Source organism: Myzus persicae, unplaced genomic scaffold, assembly GCF_001856785.1.
Source record: "Myzus persicae strain clone G006 unplaced genomic scaffold, MPER_G0061.0, whole genome shotgun sequence".
In the NCBI taxonomy this organism is placed as follows: domain Eukaryota; kingdom Metazoa; phylum Arthropoda; class Insecta; order Hemiptera; family Aphididae; genus Myzus; species Myzus persicae.
The window spans coordinates 61,940-74,010 of record NW_019104168.1 but is presented as its reverse complement, the minus strand read 5'-3'; the positions used below and the strand labels follow the sequence as shown (position 1 = coordinate 74,010).

Below are 12,071 nucleotides of genomic sequence, written 5' to 3'. Positions count from 1 at the left end.
ACTCTTAGTGTGCTCCCCTGTCAAACATTTCACCCCAAATGAAGTGAAATATACTATTGACAAATACCCCCCTAACAAATCTCCTGGGTTCGATCTTACCACAGCTGATGTTGCCAGATGCCTTCCCAAAAAAGCAATTGTTCACCTCACACATATTTTTAAAGCTGTCTTTAGACTATCCTACTTTCCATTGATTTGGAAATTTGCAATCATTATTCTGGTCCCCAAGCCCAATAAACTTCCTGACTCCACCTCCTCTTTTCGTCCAATAAGTTTACTGCCTTTCTTTGTTAAAATCCTAGAAAGACTTTTATTAAAGTGTATTCCACCAAGCGTTACGTCAAATTCCATTCTTTCTGACTCCCAGTTTGGTTTCCGCAATGCTCACTCAACAATTCATCAAGCCCACAGACTGGTAGACTTAATCTCATTTGCACTAGAAAAAAAATTATACTGTACATGTGCCTTTCTAGATATATCTCAGGGTTTGGCATGACGGGCTCTTAAGCAAACTGAAGAAATTTTTACATCTGGTCTTCTTTCTAATCATCAAGTCTTATCTCTCTGACAGATACTTCAGCACTCGTATCGGTGACACCCTTTCATCCATAGCCAAAATCTCAGCGGGTGTCCCCCAAGGGGGCATTCTTTCCCCTTTGCTCTACAATATATGTACCTCAAACCATCCTATCACACCCCACACTCAAGTCGCTGACTAAACTGATGATAAGGTAATTATTTCCATAAGTCCTGATCCCATCACAGCTTCTAGCTACCTACAAAATCATCTATCTCTCATGGAAGACTGGTACACTAAATGGAGGTTAAAAATAAATCAAACAAAATCTGTGCATACTACGTTCACTCTTAGACCCTTACCTTGTCCTGCTGTCTCCATCTTTGGCTCCCAAATTCCCAATTCTTAAACGGTTAAATACCTCGGTCTAATCCTAGATCGTAGGTTAACTTGGGATCATCATATAAAATCTAAGCGTCTAAATCTTAATGCCCGTTATCGTTTGCTTAAAACATTCATCAATAATAACACGCACACTAACCTAAATACAAAACTACTCATCTATAAATCCCTAATTAAGCCAGCTATGGGGTAATGCTAAAAAATCTAACCTTAACAAAATTCAAACCTTCCAAACCTTAGCCCTCAGGAAACTCAATGATCCACCTCGAACAGAACTATCCACTCTGACTTAAAAATGAAAACTGTCCAGGAAGAAGCCAAAGCACATTATAAGAGTTTTCATAACCGTCTGTCCACCAACAGTAATCCACTAATCCGCGATCTCGCGGTCCCGACCATTCCTGGCGATCCTCCTAGGCGTCTAAAACGCAATTGGTGTCGTGACCTTCTCACCCCCCCCCCTCAAAAAAATTTAAACAATAAAAATTTTTTTTTTAAAATAATAATAATAATATAAAATACCCATGGTGAGTGTCATTAATGGATGGCTTCTCACAACCCGTGTATTCATGTAAATATATGTTTAGGTTAGCATTTTGTACTAATGTTAATTGTATATGTTGTATCTCTCATCACATGTACTCATTGTGTCTCATAGGTACAAATTGTTTATTCCAAATAAAGAAAAAAAAAAACGGAATATTTTTAATAATTATGAATATTAGCTATTATCTCCTGTATAATGTATAAAAACAATATTAATTTGTATTATCTTTTAAATGTTTGGTTAAAGTTAATAAAGTGTTCTGAAATTGTTTAATTTAGCAAATTCTAAACCTCTCTGCTTACTTGTGGCTAAACTCCGGGTGATATAAACACGTACCTCTCTCGCAGGCGCGAGGCGGGGTGACCGATTCCTAACCTCCACTTTCTCATAGTTATAAGCATAATAAATAATAATATAGTTATAGTTATAAGCCGGACATGCGAACAGCAAACCTGTTTTGGTCCGCCTCCGAGTATATTCTTATTTCGCTCGGAGTATAGTTTTTAAATTGTCTTCTGCAAAAATAAAACTTGAATATAATGTAATTATGTAAACAATATTAAATTTTTAGGTAAGTATTAATAATGTGCCTTCCTAGGAAATCTATGACTAATGAGGAAAATGAAATAATATGTAAATGCAATATATTTAATTAAATTATAGATAAGCAGGTATGTAATACAGTAGGTAGGTACTGAAAATATAATATTATGATTAGAACAGTTAATTATTTAATTATATTAATTAATATCACTAACATTCTAAGGCGCATAAGTAATAGTTATATATGTGAATTAAACATTTTAAAACAAATTGCAAAGATTAGCTTATACAGTTATATAGAGTAGGTACAATAATTTAAAAAGTAGGTGGGACGGTACAATAATTTGTAAAGAAAAGAATTAATTTTAAGCTTAAGTTAAATAATTAAATATATGTATAAGTTATAAATCTATTATATGTTAGCGGCAATGTTGATATTTAGTCATTTTAGTGAATTACTAGTCAATTCCAAACGGCAATGATTATTTTAATAACCATATTTCCTATCTATTTTAAATAATGTCTTATTGTCTCAGGCAATATGTATGGATATTAACGTGAGTCTATAAATTAGAGTGTAAACTTTCTATCAAATATAAATAATAATAGGTAGGTTGGTAACTACCTATAAGTTATTACAATATGAAACCAATATTATGGTGAATGTTTGTTTTCCAATTTCAAGCAAAATACAGTCAAATTCGCTTATAACGATCTTCTAGGGACCTAGGGAATCTGATCGTTATAACCGAACATCGTTACATCCGGATCATAAAAAAAAAAAATAGTTTTTTTGAAAAATTGATTTATTAAACACATTTTTTACTGTTATTTAAGATTACATATGTATTTTAACATTCAAGGTATTTATATAAATTTAACCATCTTTTAACCAGTCGGAAAATATGTCACCGGTCATCCATGCTTTTTTATTGCTTTTGTAGTCGACTGGCAAGTTTTTGACATTTTTAAAACATCTCGGAGTCTTAGATTTTCCAATTACTAACAATTTTTGTTTGTAAGAACCAGTCATATTAGAGGCTACAAGAATTGTGAGTCGCTCTTTAGATAATTTACCACCACTGCATGTTTCCCCTTTAAAACGTAATGTTTGAGATGGTGTTAGACGATAAAACAATCCAGTTTCATCAGCGTTATAAATGTCACAATCTGCATAATTTTTACGCAAATTAGGCCAAACGTGTTCCAGCCAATTTTCCGAAACACCAACAGGAACGCTTGACGATTCTCCACTTATTTTTCCAAAAACGATATTGTGTCTTTGACGAAAACGGGTAATCCAAGAAGAAGAACATTGAAAATCGATTTTATTAAAACGCTTCCCGAATTCGGTCGCTTTTTCTTGAAGTATCGGACCACTTATTGGAATATTTTTAGATCGTTGTATTTTGAACCATTCCAAGAGAGCCAGTTCGACGTCTTGATGTTGGCTACATTTTAACCTTTTGTTAGATGTCACGTCTTTTTGAAAAACGCTTTTTATTTGGTCTTTTGATTTCCATATGGTAGATAGTGTTGATTGACTAATTCCTAGCTCTTGGCAAAGATCTTTATTAGAAACACCACATTCTAAACGTTCAATTATTTTCACTTTTTCAGCAATAGTGAAACAGCGTCTTCTTTTATTTGACATTTTTAACTACGGAATTCAGAACGTGTCTAAACGGATAGCAATCAAAACGGCGACTAAACGAGTAAGAAACGTATGCTGTATACAGTACGGTCGCACAAGACACATTATCTGTTACAGATAAGATTAAGTCATATCGATTTGGTCGAAATCAAATTTACTACTAGGTACAATACTGTATTAATAATCGCTATAGGTGATTATAAAAACAAATTTTCGTTTTAAAATAACATCGCTATATCCGGATTATCGTTATAACCGATATCGTTATATACGAATAAAAGTAGTACACATAACATATAAAACCAACCAAATACATTGCTTTTGATCGTTTTACCCGGAATATCGTTATATACGGCATCGTTATAAGCGAATTTGACTGTAGATACCTATATTTTGTTATTTAAAAAAATATATAATTTATATTTATTATCTACCCAGCAAAAATAATAGTACCTACTATCATACAAATTAATTTATAAACATAAATATTATGAAATGTTATGTTGAGTTTTTCTTGTCACTAACATATTTAATAAGTCGATCTTTACTGTTAATGGTCAAAATGCACTCAAGTACATTTCGATTATGTTTGGTGCAATTTTTTCAAACCAACTAATTGATAACCAATCTTTAATTGTCTTTATATGCCTAAAAATTACGGGCTTGGCGATAATTTTCGTTATCGTTTTGTCTTTGTAATACATGAACAGAAAATAGTTACCGACAATAACCTCTAATCAATAATATATAGTTATCACATTAAACAACACTCAAAACACAATAATTTAAATAAATTAAGTCAATTATTAGAGCTATCATTATTTCCTAAAATGTTTATTCTCTATAATGATTTTGACTAGTAATTGTTGAAAAATGATAATATCTGACATCATTGCCGCTAACATTTATATTAAGTTCTTAACATTCCAAAGCATTTCCTCAATACAAAAATACAAAATAGGTAATACTAAATATTCACACATTTTTTTATAACAATAATAATGTATGTATTATAATATTATTATTTATTAGCTATTGACAGTTACATTAAATATAATTAAGTATTTATATTGTGAAGTAGGTACAATAAATCGAGACGACTGCGACCAATTAGCGAACAAATCAGGCATATGTGTATAGCGGGAATATTAGGTATAATATAATACGTATTATATAGGAATGAATTTTATAATTTTTTTGGAGACTTACATTCTTGACGTCAAGATAAGCATTTAGCCACCCAATATTTAGCCTACCCACCTATATTTTTTATCTGGATTATTGATTTGAATGTTATGCCCACATATGGTTGTGTAGGAAGATTATAGTATTATAGATGTATAGTATTTATCTATCTGGCTTTATGAGTAGGTATTTTAAAATTTTACACAACTACGATTTTCAGTTTGATTATAATATAAACCTATTTTAGATTTTATTTTGTATTACAATGTTTAATATTATTGGTATGTTAAAAAAATAAGAATAACTAAACTGAAATTAAGTACCTATCAAATTATATTTTTGATAATACTTATTTTCTTTTCAATAGTGTGATGGGCGATTACGATAATAAATGTTTCCTGAAGCTTGTGTTCCAACTTCCAACATAGGACTAATACAATTAAATGAAATGTAATTCTAATAAAGTAATATCACGTTAGCTTAGACCGTAAATGAAAAAAAAAATATATATTTATTTAATTTATTACTGATTAATAGTGTAGTTTGAAAAATTCCAAATTAAAGGTCCCCACACACTGCAACGGTGGCGGTAAAATTTTTTGTCTTGGCGGTGCCGCCGCGGTGGCGGTAAATTGTGTCCGGACTCATTTCACCGCTACCGCCACCGCCACCGCTGCAGTGTGTGGGGACCTTAAGTCATATCTATATGGACTCTAGCACCTACATATTATATTTTTTAAAATACAATACACATTGCAAATTAAGTTATATATAGAACAAATAATATGTATCTGTTTTATGTAGGCCTAAGATTTTATAATCCTCTAAAAAAAAAAATCAAATAGTATGAAAATACAATGATATGGGTTATAAAAATCATAAAATTCTTGGTTGTATTATAATAGACAATAGTACAACCATTATTTAATTATAAGGTTATACAACTTTAAAATAGTGTTCAAATCTTTAAATGATATAGTAATAAATTATAGTATAGGTATTTAAAATTTTGGTAGCGGTGTACCGATAATTATACCAAATTCATAAAATCATAGATAATAAAAGTTTATGGATTAATTGCTAGGTACTGAATTAGGTACATTTTATAATTTATTTTCAAATGCATATGTTCATTGGTAAGTGTTTTTACTTTTAACTAATCAAACTATATTTGTGTTAGATTGTGATATCTCACAAAATTTGTTAAATAAAATGTTCAGTATATTTTAGAACAACAGAAGTTTTAATGTTCCTAAAAAAATTGAAAAAGACGATGATGATCCTATAATTTCTGCCGTTCCAAATGTTCATAAGATGATAGTCAAAATCGTAAATATACCTATAGTAGAATGCATTAATAATTAAGACTAGACAGTAGGAAATCTAGAAACTCGTAGGTACTATAGCTACCTATGTCCCATATTACAAGTAAATTAATTAAGCTTATGCAATTTATATTTTTAGTTATGTATATAATAAACATGAAACATTATTAATTATAGAAAATAGTAATATTTAAGACCAATCTTTGAATACTTGTTTAACAATTTACTAAAACATATCAATAAATACTGTTTTTAATTTATCTACCTAGGTACTTAGCTATTTATTAAATAAGAAATGTATGGATTTATATTCACATATTTTTTTAAAAATAAAAATATTGAAATATTGTATTGTGCATATTAAATACTTGATAAAATAATGTATATTGTGTATTATAATTGGAGCTTGATAAAATAATTTATATTGTGTATTATACTTGGAGCTTGAAACAATACTTAAATATTTATCTAAATTTAATACCCATTTTTAATGAAATATTTTGTGAAGTTTAGTAGGTAATTGGGGAATAAATTGATTGTGAAAAATGTGTAGGTATAAAAATAAAAATATTCATTGAAAATATCATATTGTTTAATTTTGTAATAATGAAATTGGTATATTGGTGGCGTATAGGCAAGCCATGGTGCACTTTAGTATAAAATATTTTTAATCCAAAGTGTTAGTGTAGATCCACCCATGTTGCTTGGCAACAGTGTTTGATTTTGTGTACCTGACTATTTAAAGGTCTAATTGATTAGAATATAATTAGAAGAAGTACATATAAATATTTATATGCAATTTTTGTCAACTCTTTTGTTATATTTATTAAAATATGTAGGTAATATAATATAATATGTTTAAGTACGTGTAAAGTAATAATAATATTGAAAATTGTATATTAATTCTATAAAATAAGTAATAACTAATTCATTTTTTGTAAATATATTGAATGTATATATATATATATTTGTGTGTGTGTGTGTGTGTGTGTGTGTGTCTACTGTCTTATACTTAGTATTCTGCAAATAAATTAAAGTTGTCTTTTAACTTAACTGTGTTTAGTGCATTTATTATTTAACATAGGCATTTTACTAAAAAAAATTCATAATAGTAGGTAGGTAAGTTTATGGTTATATATTTAATTGTAAAATAAAAAAAATTACACATTATCTGAAAACCTTAAACAAAACATTTACTTACTCAGGTGGCAAAATTGAAATGAAAGCAGTTAATAGTAACTTTATAGTTTCTATTCTAATTCGATAAGCGATAGACACTAAATTAAATAATATAGTTTAAAGATGTGTAATATATGTAGTTTGTAATAAATAGAATAAGATTTATAATATTGTAAAAAAACAATGCTATTATTCTTAAATATGTTTAAGTATTATTATTCTAAAAAGTTAAAGTGTTTTCGATAGATATTTATTCAAAAAAAGTACGAACAGCTAGAAATAAATAGTGAAATAATTTACCATAATATTGTGGTACTATTAATCTATAAGATCTGCGTTATTCCCTTCAAACAAAGGAGTTAGATTAGTTTCGTGTTGTGGAAGACGAAAATTACGAGATTTTGGATTTTTCGGTTCTCCGTTCTTCTCTTTATCATCACTCTCAATGATTTTATTTTCTATAAATCATAAAATGAAAATAGAAATAAATTTAACAAATTCCAAATCTCAATGCATCTGAATTATACAACCGAATGTAATTAAATTTGTGCGTATTAAACGATTCAAATAAACACTCGTAATGTACACATAATACTAGTATCCTTTGATTTAGGCATCACCTGAAGTTTCTTCCGAAGGATTTGTAGTGCATTCCGACATGATTGCCTTTTTCGATGCGGTTGGAATCATTCCCTGGACGAGATCCATCCGCGAATCCAAAGAAAACTGTTTTCCTGACATCAAAATCCCTCGAATTCTCCTTCTCATCGCTTGGAAATTACAATGAAAAATAAGATTATTGTTTCCATCAAAATGACAATGATTTCAGTAATACTGTATTTACAAGAGCTGTCTTTCATTTCACTTCTCAATAGTTTCCGTGACCAATCATCTCCGTTATCAAACAATGCGGCAAAGCTTCCGTTTACTACTTTTGGTGACATAGGTGAATTTGCCAATAGTAGACTGGCCCCGAAGTTATTATTCCAATTACGTGTCTCTGCGAATAAAATGCAATTAAAAAGAAAAACGAAAAAACAAGTCTTAAACATACTACTGAAAAAATGTTGTTCAAAAGCTCTACATTTGATCAAATTTAGTAATTTTTTTAGTCTATATAAGTATTACAAAAGAGTCGAAGTTTAACTTAAGAGTTAAGACTATTCAAAATAATGTACTTTGGTTGTCATCAAATACTACAGACGTAGACTGGAGAAATGGTACAAGAAACCGTTAAAACATCATAACAATTTCTTTTTTTTATCTATATTTTATAGCGGACTTGTAAAAGATACTTCTTAAAAGTATTCAAATACAGATACCTACAGATACTTATTTTAAAAGTTTTTGAGTACAATTACACATGATTTAAAAAAAGTATTTATAGATACTTTCAAATATCTAATTTCAAATTGTTGTATTAAAATTTTTTTTTTATTATTATTTATAATTTTTTTATTTTCATATATTATTAAAAATTAGTTTTCATTATCATTTTCATTATTATTTACATTATCGATTGAAGAAATACTCAAAAAAAAGTAAAAAAAGTAAAAAAAGTAGGATACTTAAGCGAGGGTCTGTACATTAGATATGTTTCTCAACGAAATCTGACTGACTACTGAAGAGTCTGAACATAGGGACGTTCTGATACTACCGATACTAGTAAAGTATCGATACTTTTCTTTTCATGGCAATTTTTTTCATAGCGGTTTCGTAATGCTTTACGTTTTTCGATTCTATGTGCCAAAGAAAGACATAAAATGTCAAAACGATGTTTTCATTTTTCTAAATATAATTTCTTACTTTACTATTCTTCAATATTTGATTGACAAATATTTATTATTATGTTATTTTAAATAATGTTACTAAGAAGAAAGGGGAAAAGAATTCATTAAAAGAAAATGGATAAATTGTCGAAGTCCAGTGTCTCACTGTGGAAGAATAAGGACAATTGAGAGACAAATTTTCAAAATTACAATATGCCACATCGCAGTTTGGTAGGGTACAATACGAGCTGTCATTTAGTCCCAATTTGGTTGAGTGGTATGGTAATGGTTGTGACCGGCACGTAACTTGGTGTATTTGGTTACGATAGTACGGCTAATCTTTAGAGATTGAAATCATGGTTGAGTAGGAATGTTTTTACTATTTTTCTATATTCAGTAATATAGGAGTCTGGGAATGTATACCATCTCAGCTTCCACAGTTTCTATATGAATTTACAGTGAAGAATCCAGTAGGTCTAAATCAGTATAAGGACCTGAGGGTTCGGAGAGAATGACGGTAGAGCCAATTAAATAGTCAGAGTGCTTGTTGTCATGTATATATCCTCCCGGGTATAGGAAGGAAATGGAACAAGAATTTTTTTGAGGGATAGCAGAGAACTCTTAAAATGGTAGGGGAGCACTTAGAAAGAAACTGGTTGTTAAAATATTGACTTGAGAATCAGAGACAATAATTCAGTTATAGGGGGATAGAGAACTAATGTAGACGAGAGCTTCTAAAATCACCCAGCATTCGGCTGTAAAGAAAGAGACGAATGAAGACAGGTTGGCGGTTGATTGTATGTTTAGTTTAGGGAAAAAATAAGCATAACCCTGAATGAAAGACGGAGGACCGTGAGGACCAGAGTCCTTGAATCAAATTTGTCAACAATAAATTGCTTAAATAAACCTTTGGTTTTTATATGGTGACATAGAAAGTAGTTTTTTTTTAAACATAAGGTCGAGTTTTCTTAACTTAGTTTTTTTCTACCCGGAATGGTAGGTGAAATTATCACAAATAGTGTAAAGATAAGAGCATCATAGGGTATGATATATAACTATGAAGGCGGTTCATGGACTTAGTAAACGTGCTTGAGATCCATTGAGAATGACTGGGTTATGATTGAAAGTAAATAGTGAAACTACGAACGAATCTCTATTTGATTAGGTTCGAGTTAAAAATATCAATTATTGGGGAAATTGACAGGAAAAATAAGAAAATAAGTTTGACCGCTAACCAAAGATTTCTCTAAGCAGGATGACTTCATATTCAATACCATGTCAGGGGTTGATTTTAGTGTCCCAAGCGCGGGTCCTTTGTGATGGGATAAGGCTGCGGAACCAAAAAACCAACAACCGTATTCAATTCGCTCTAATGACTGCCATGTTGAATTGGAGTAATGAGAAAGGGTGTGAACCTCACCAGCTAAAGACCTGAAAAGTGTCGGTGTCGGGTTTTCAAATTTTCCGCTAATCTTGTAAATTATATTTTATATTTTAGTTGCTAAAACCCTCTATTTAGAGGGAGGTTAATACAGTGTATTACATCAACAAAGATGACTTCACAGGAAAAACTTTTACACCTCGTTATGTTGGATTTTAATGATTTTTTTTACCTGAAAGATTCTTTAAATAATATAAAGTTAAATAAAATCGGACTATTCATCAACAAGGTATGAGAGTTTTTCTTATAGGACATATTTTTGTACTAAAAACGCACCAGCTCCAACGCCCTTAACAAATAAAGGATTAGGGGGAGGGGTGATACAAGTCTCATCACCAAAAAAATACTATCAAAACCGTCACTGAATTCAATAAGTCGTGCAGGAAAACTTCAAGTATTTCAATGGAGAATATCCAGAAGAGAATCGGATTCATTATTATTACTGGATATAACTTATAAGTTAGTGATAAACTAAAAATCCGGCCCTATTATCGGTTTACATAGAACAGCGGTTCCCAAACTGTGAACCTCGGTGCCCTATTGGCACCGAGAGCACTTTCTAAGGGCACCGCGTTCTGCGGTCTACGGTTATCAATGAGTATTTTTTTTTTGTTCTGTCTCTCATGTTATTGACAGCGGGGCACCGTGGTTAAATCGGTTCCAAAAAAAGGCACCGCAGAAAAAAAAAGTCTGTGAACAGTTGTCCTAGAATATTGACCATAAATGACTGAATTTGATTTCACAATGAATTAGGTGAAATGGTAGCCTGGTTGTTAGAAATAAATAGTGCAATATGGCCAAACAGAGCCTTAGACACCTCTGATAGGAATGGGTGAGTGGGTGGGTGGATCTCTATTGATACCCAGAAATCACTGATACTTTTAGACTCGGGGAAAGGATAAATCTTGTTCTTGATGCCGTTTATTTTTCTCCTTTTTTAAGACGGTTAATTTGGTTATTGATAAGATGGAAATCTGGGAATGAGGAGGAATAACCGGTAAAGTAGAGATAAGTGTTCATGGGTGCAATAACATCGGACATAGCGTTTGTTATAGGTCGGTCAACTTCTGAAAAAGTGTGAGCCTTACTCACAAAATTGTTTTTGTTGAATTGTACAGCTTCTGAGAAGGGTATATTTTCCACAGCCATGATTTTCTTCTGACTGATCTACTCCAGGCAATTACAATCTGATGGAGAGGAGAGAGTTGTGGTCGATTTCGGAGCATTGTGAACACCAGTTCTTACTGCGATAGAATTATCCTGCTTGGCCAAATCTCAGGAAGTTAGAGCAATGTACAGGTGATTTCGTGTTGGGGTAACATTGATGAAAACTTTGAAAATCAAAATCTAAGAAGGAGAATCTCAGTTCGACTAGATTGGATGTAGCATGTTGTCTTTAACTTTATGTGGAATAATGTTAAATCATGATGGTCGGAGTTGAGACTCTCGAAAAAATCCGATTCCGATATTAATTGGTCCAGCCTTATAATTTCTAGGCTTTATATTGAT

At 30.9% G+C, this 12,071-nt stretch overlaps 2 protein-coding genes across 3 annotated transcripts in view; both read right to left on the bottom strand.

Moving 5' to 3' along the window:
- Positions 1-2,406: 2,406 nt before the first annotated feature.
- LOC111039577 (tigger transposable element-derived protein 4-like) lies at positions 2,407-3,815 on the bottom strand. Its single transcript, XM_022323146.1, has one exon. It carries the CDS (start codon positions 3,661-3,663, stop codon positions 2,887-2,889), a length of 777 nt encoding a protein of 258 aa, XP_022178838.1. The 5' UTR covers positions 3,664-3,815; the 3' UTR covers positions 2,407-2,886.
- Positions 3,816-7,581: 3,766 nt separating this feature from the next.
- The window catches only part of LOC111039576 (histidine decarboxylase), a 29,526-nt gene continuing 25,036 nt past the window's right edge, over positions 7,582-12,071 (bottom strand). Inside the window, exons 14-16 of one of the 2 annotated variants that reach the window (XM_022323145.1) lie at positions 8,197-8,352; positions 7,973-8,122; positions 7,582-7,810 (exon numbers count right to left, since the gene is read on the bottom strand). In XM_022323145.1, coding sequence (XP_022178837.1) covers positions 7,671-7,810; positions 7,973-8,122; positions 8,197-8,352 — 446 coding nt within the window. In that variant the 3' untranslated portion in view covers positions 7,582-7,670. The remainder of the gene's footprint in view (positions 7,811-7,972; positions 8,123-8,196; positions 8,353-12,071) is intronic. The other variant, XM_022323144.1, reaches the window with a different exon arrangement.

What these genes read in the sequence shown, in the direction of transcription:
- LOC111039577 (XM_022323146.1), bottom strand. Translation starts at nt 3,663, where the DNA reads ATGTCAAATAAAAGAAGACGCTGTTTCACTATTGCTGAAAAAGTGAAA.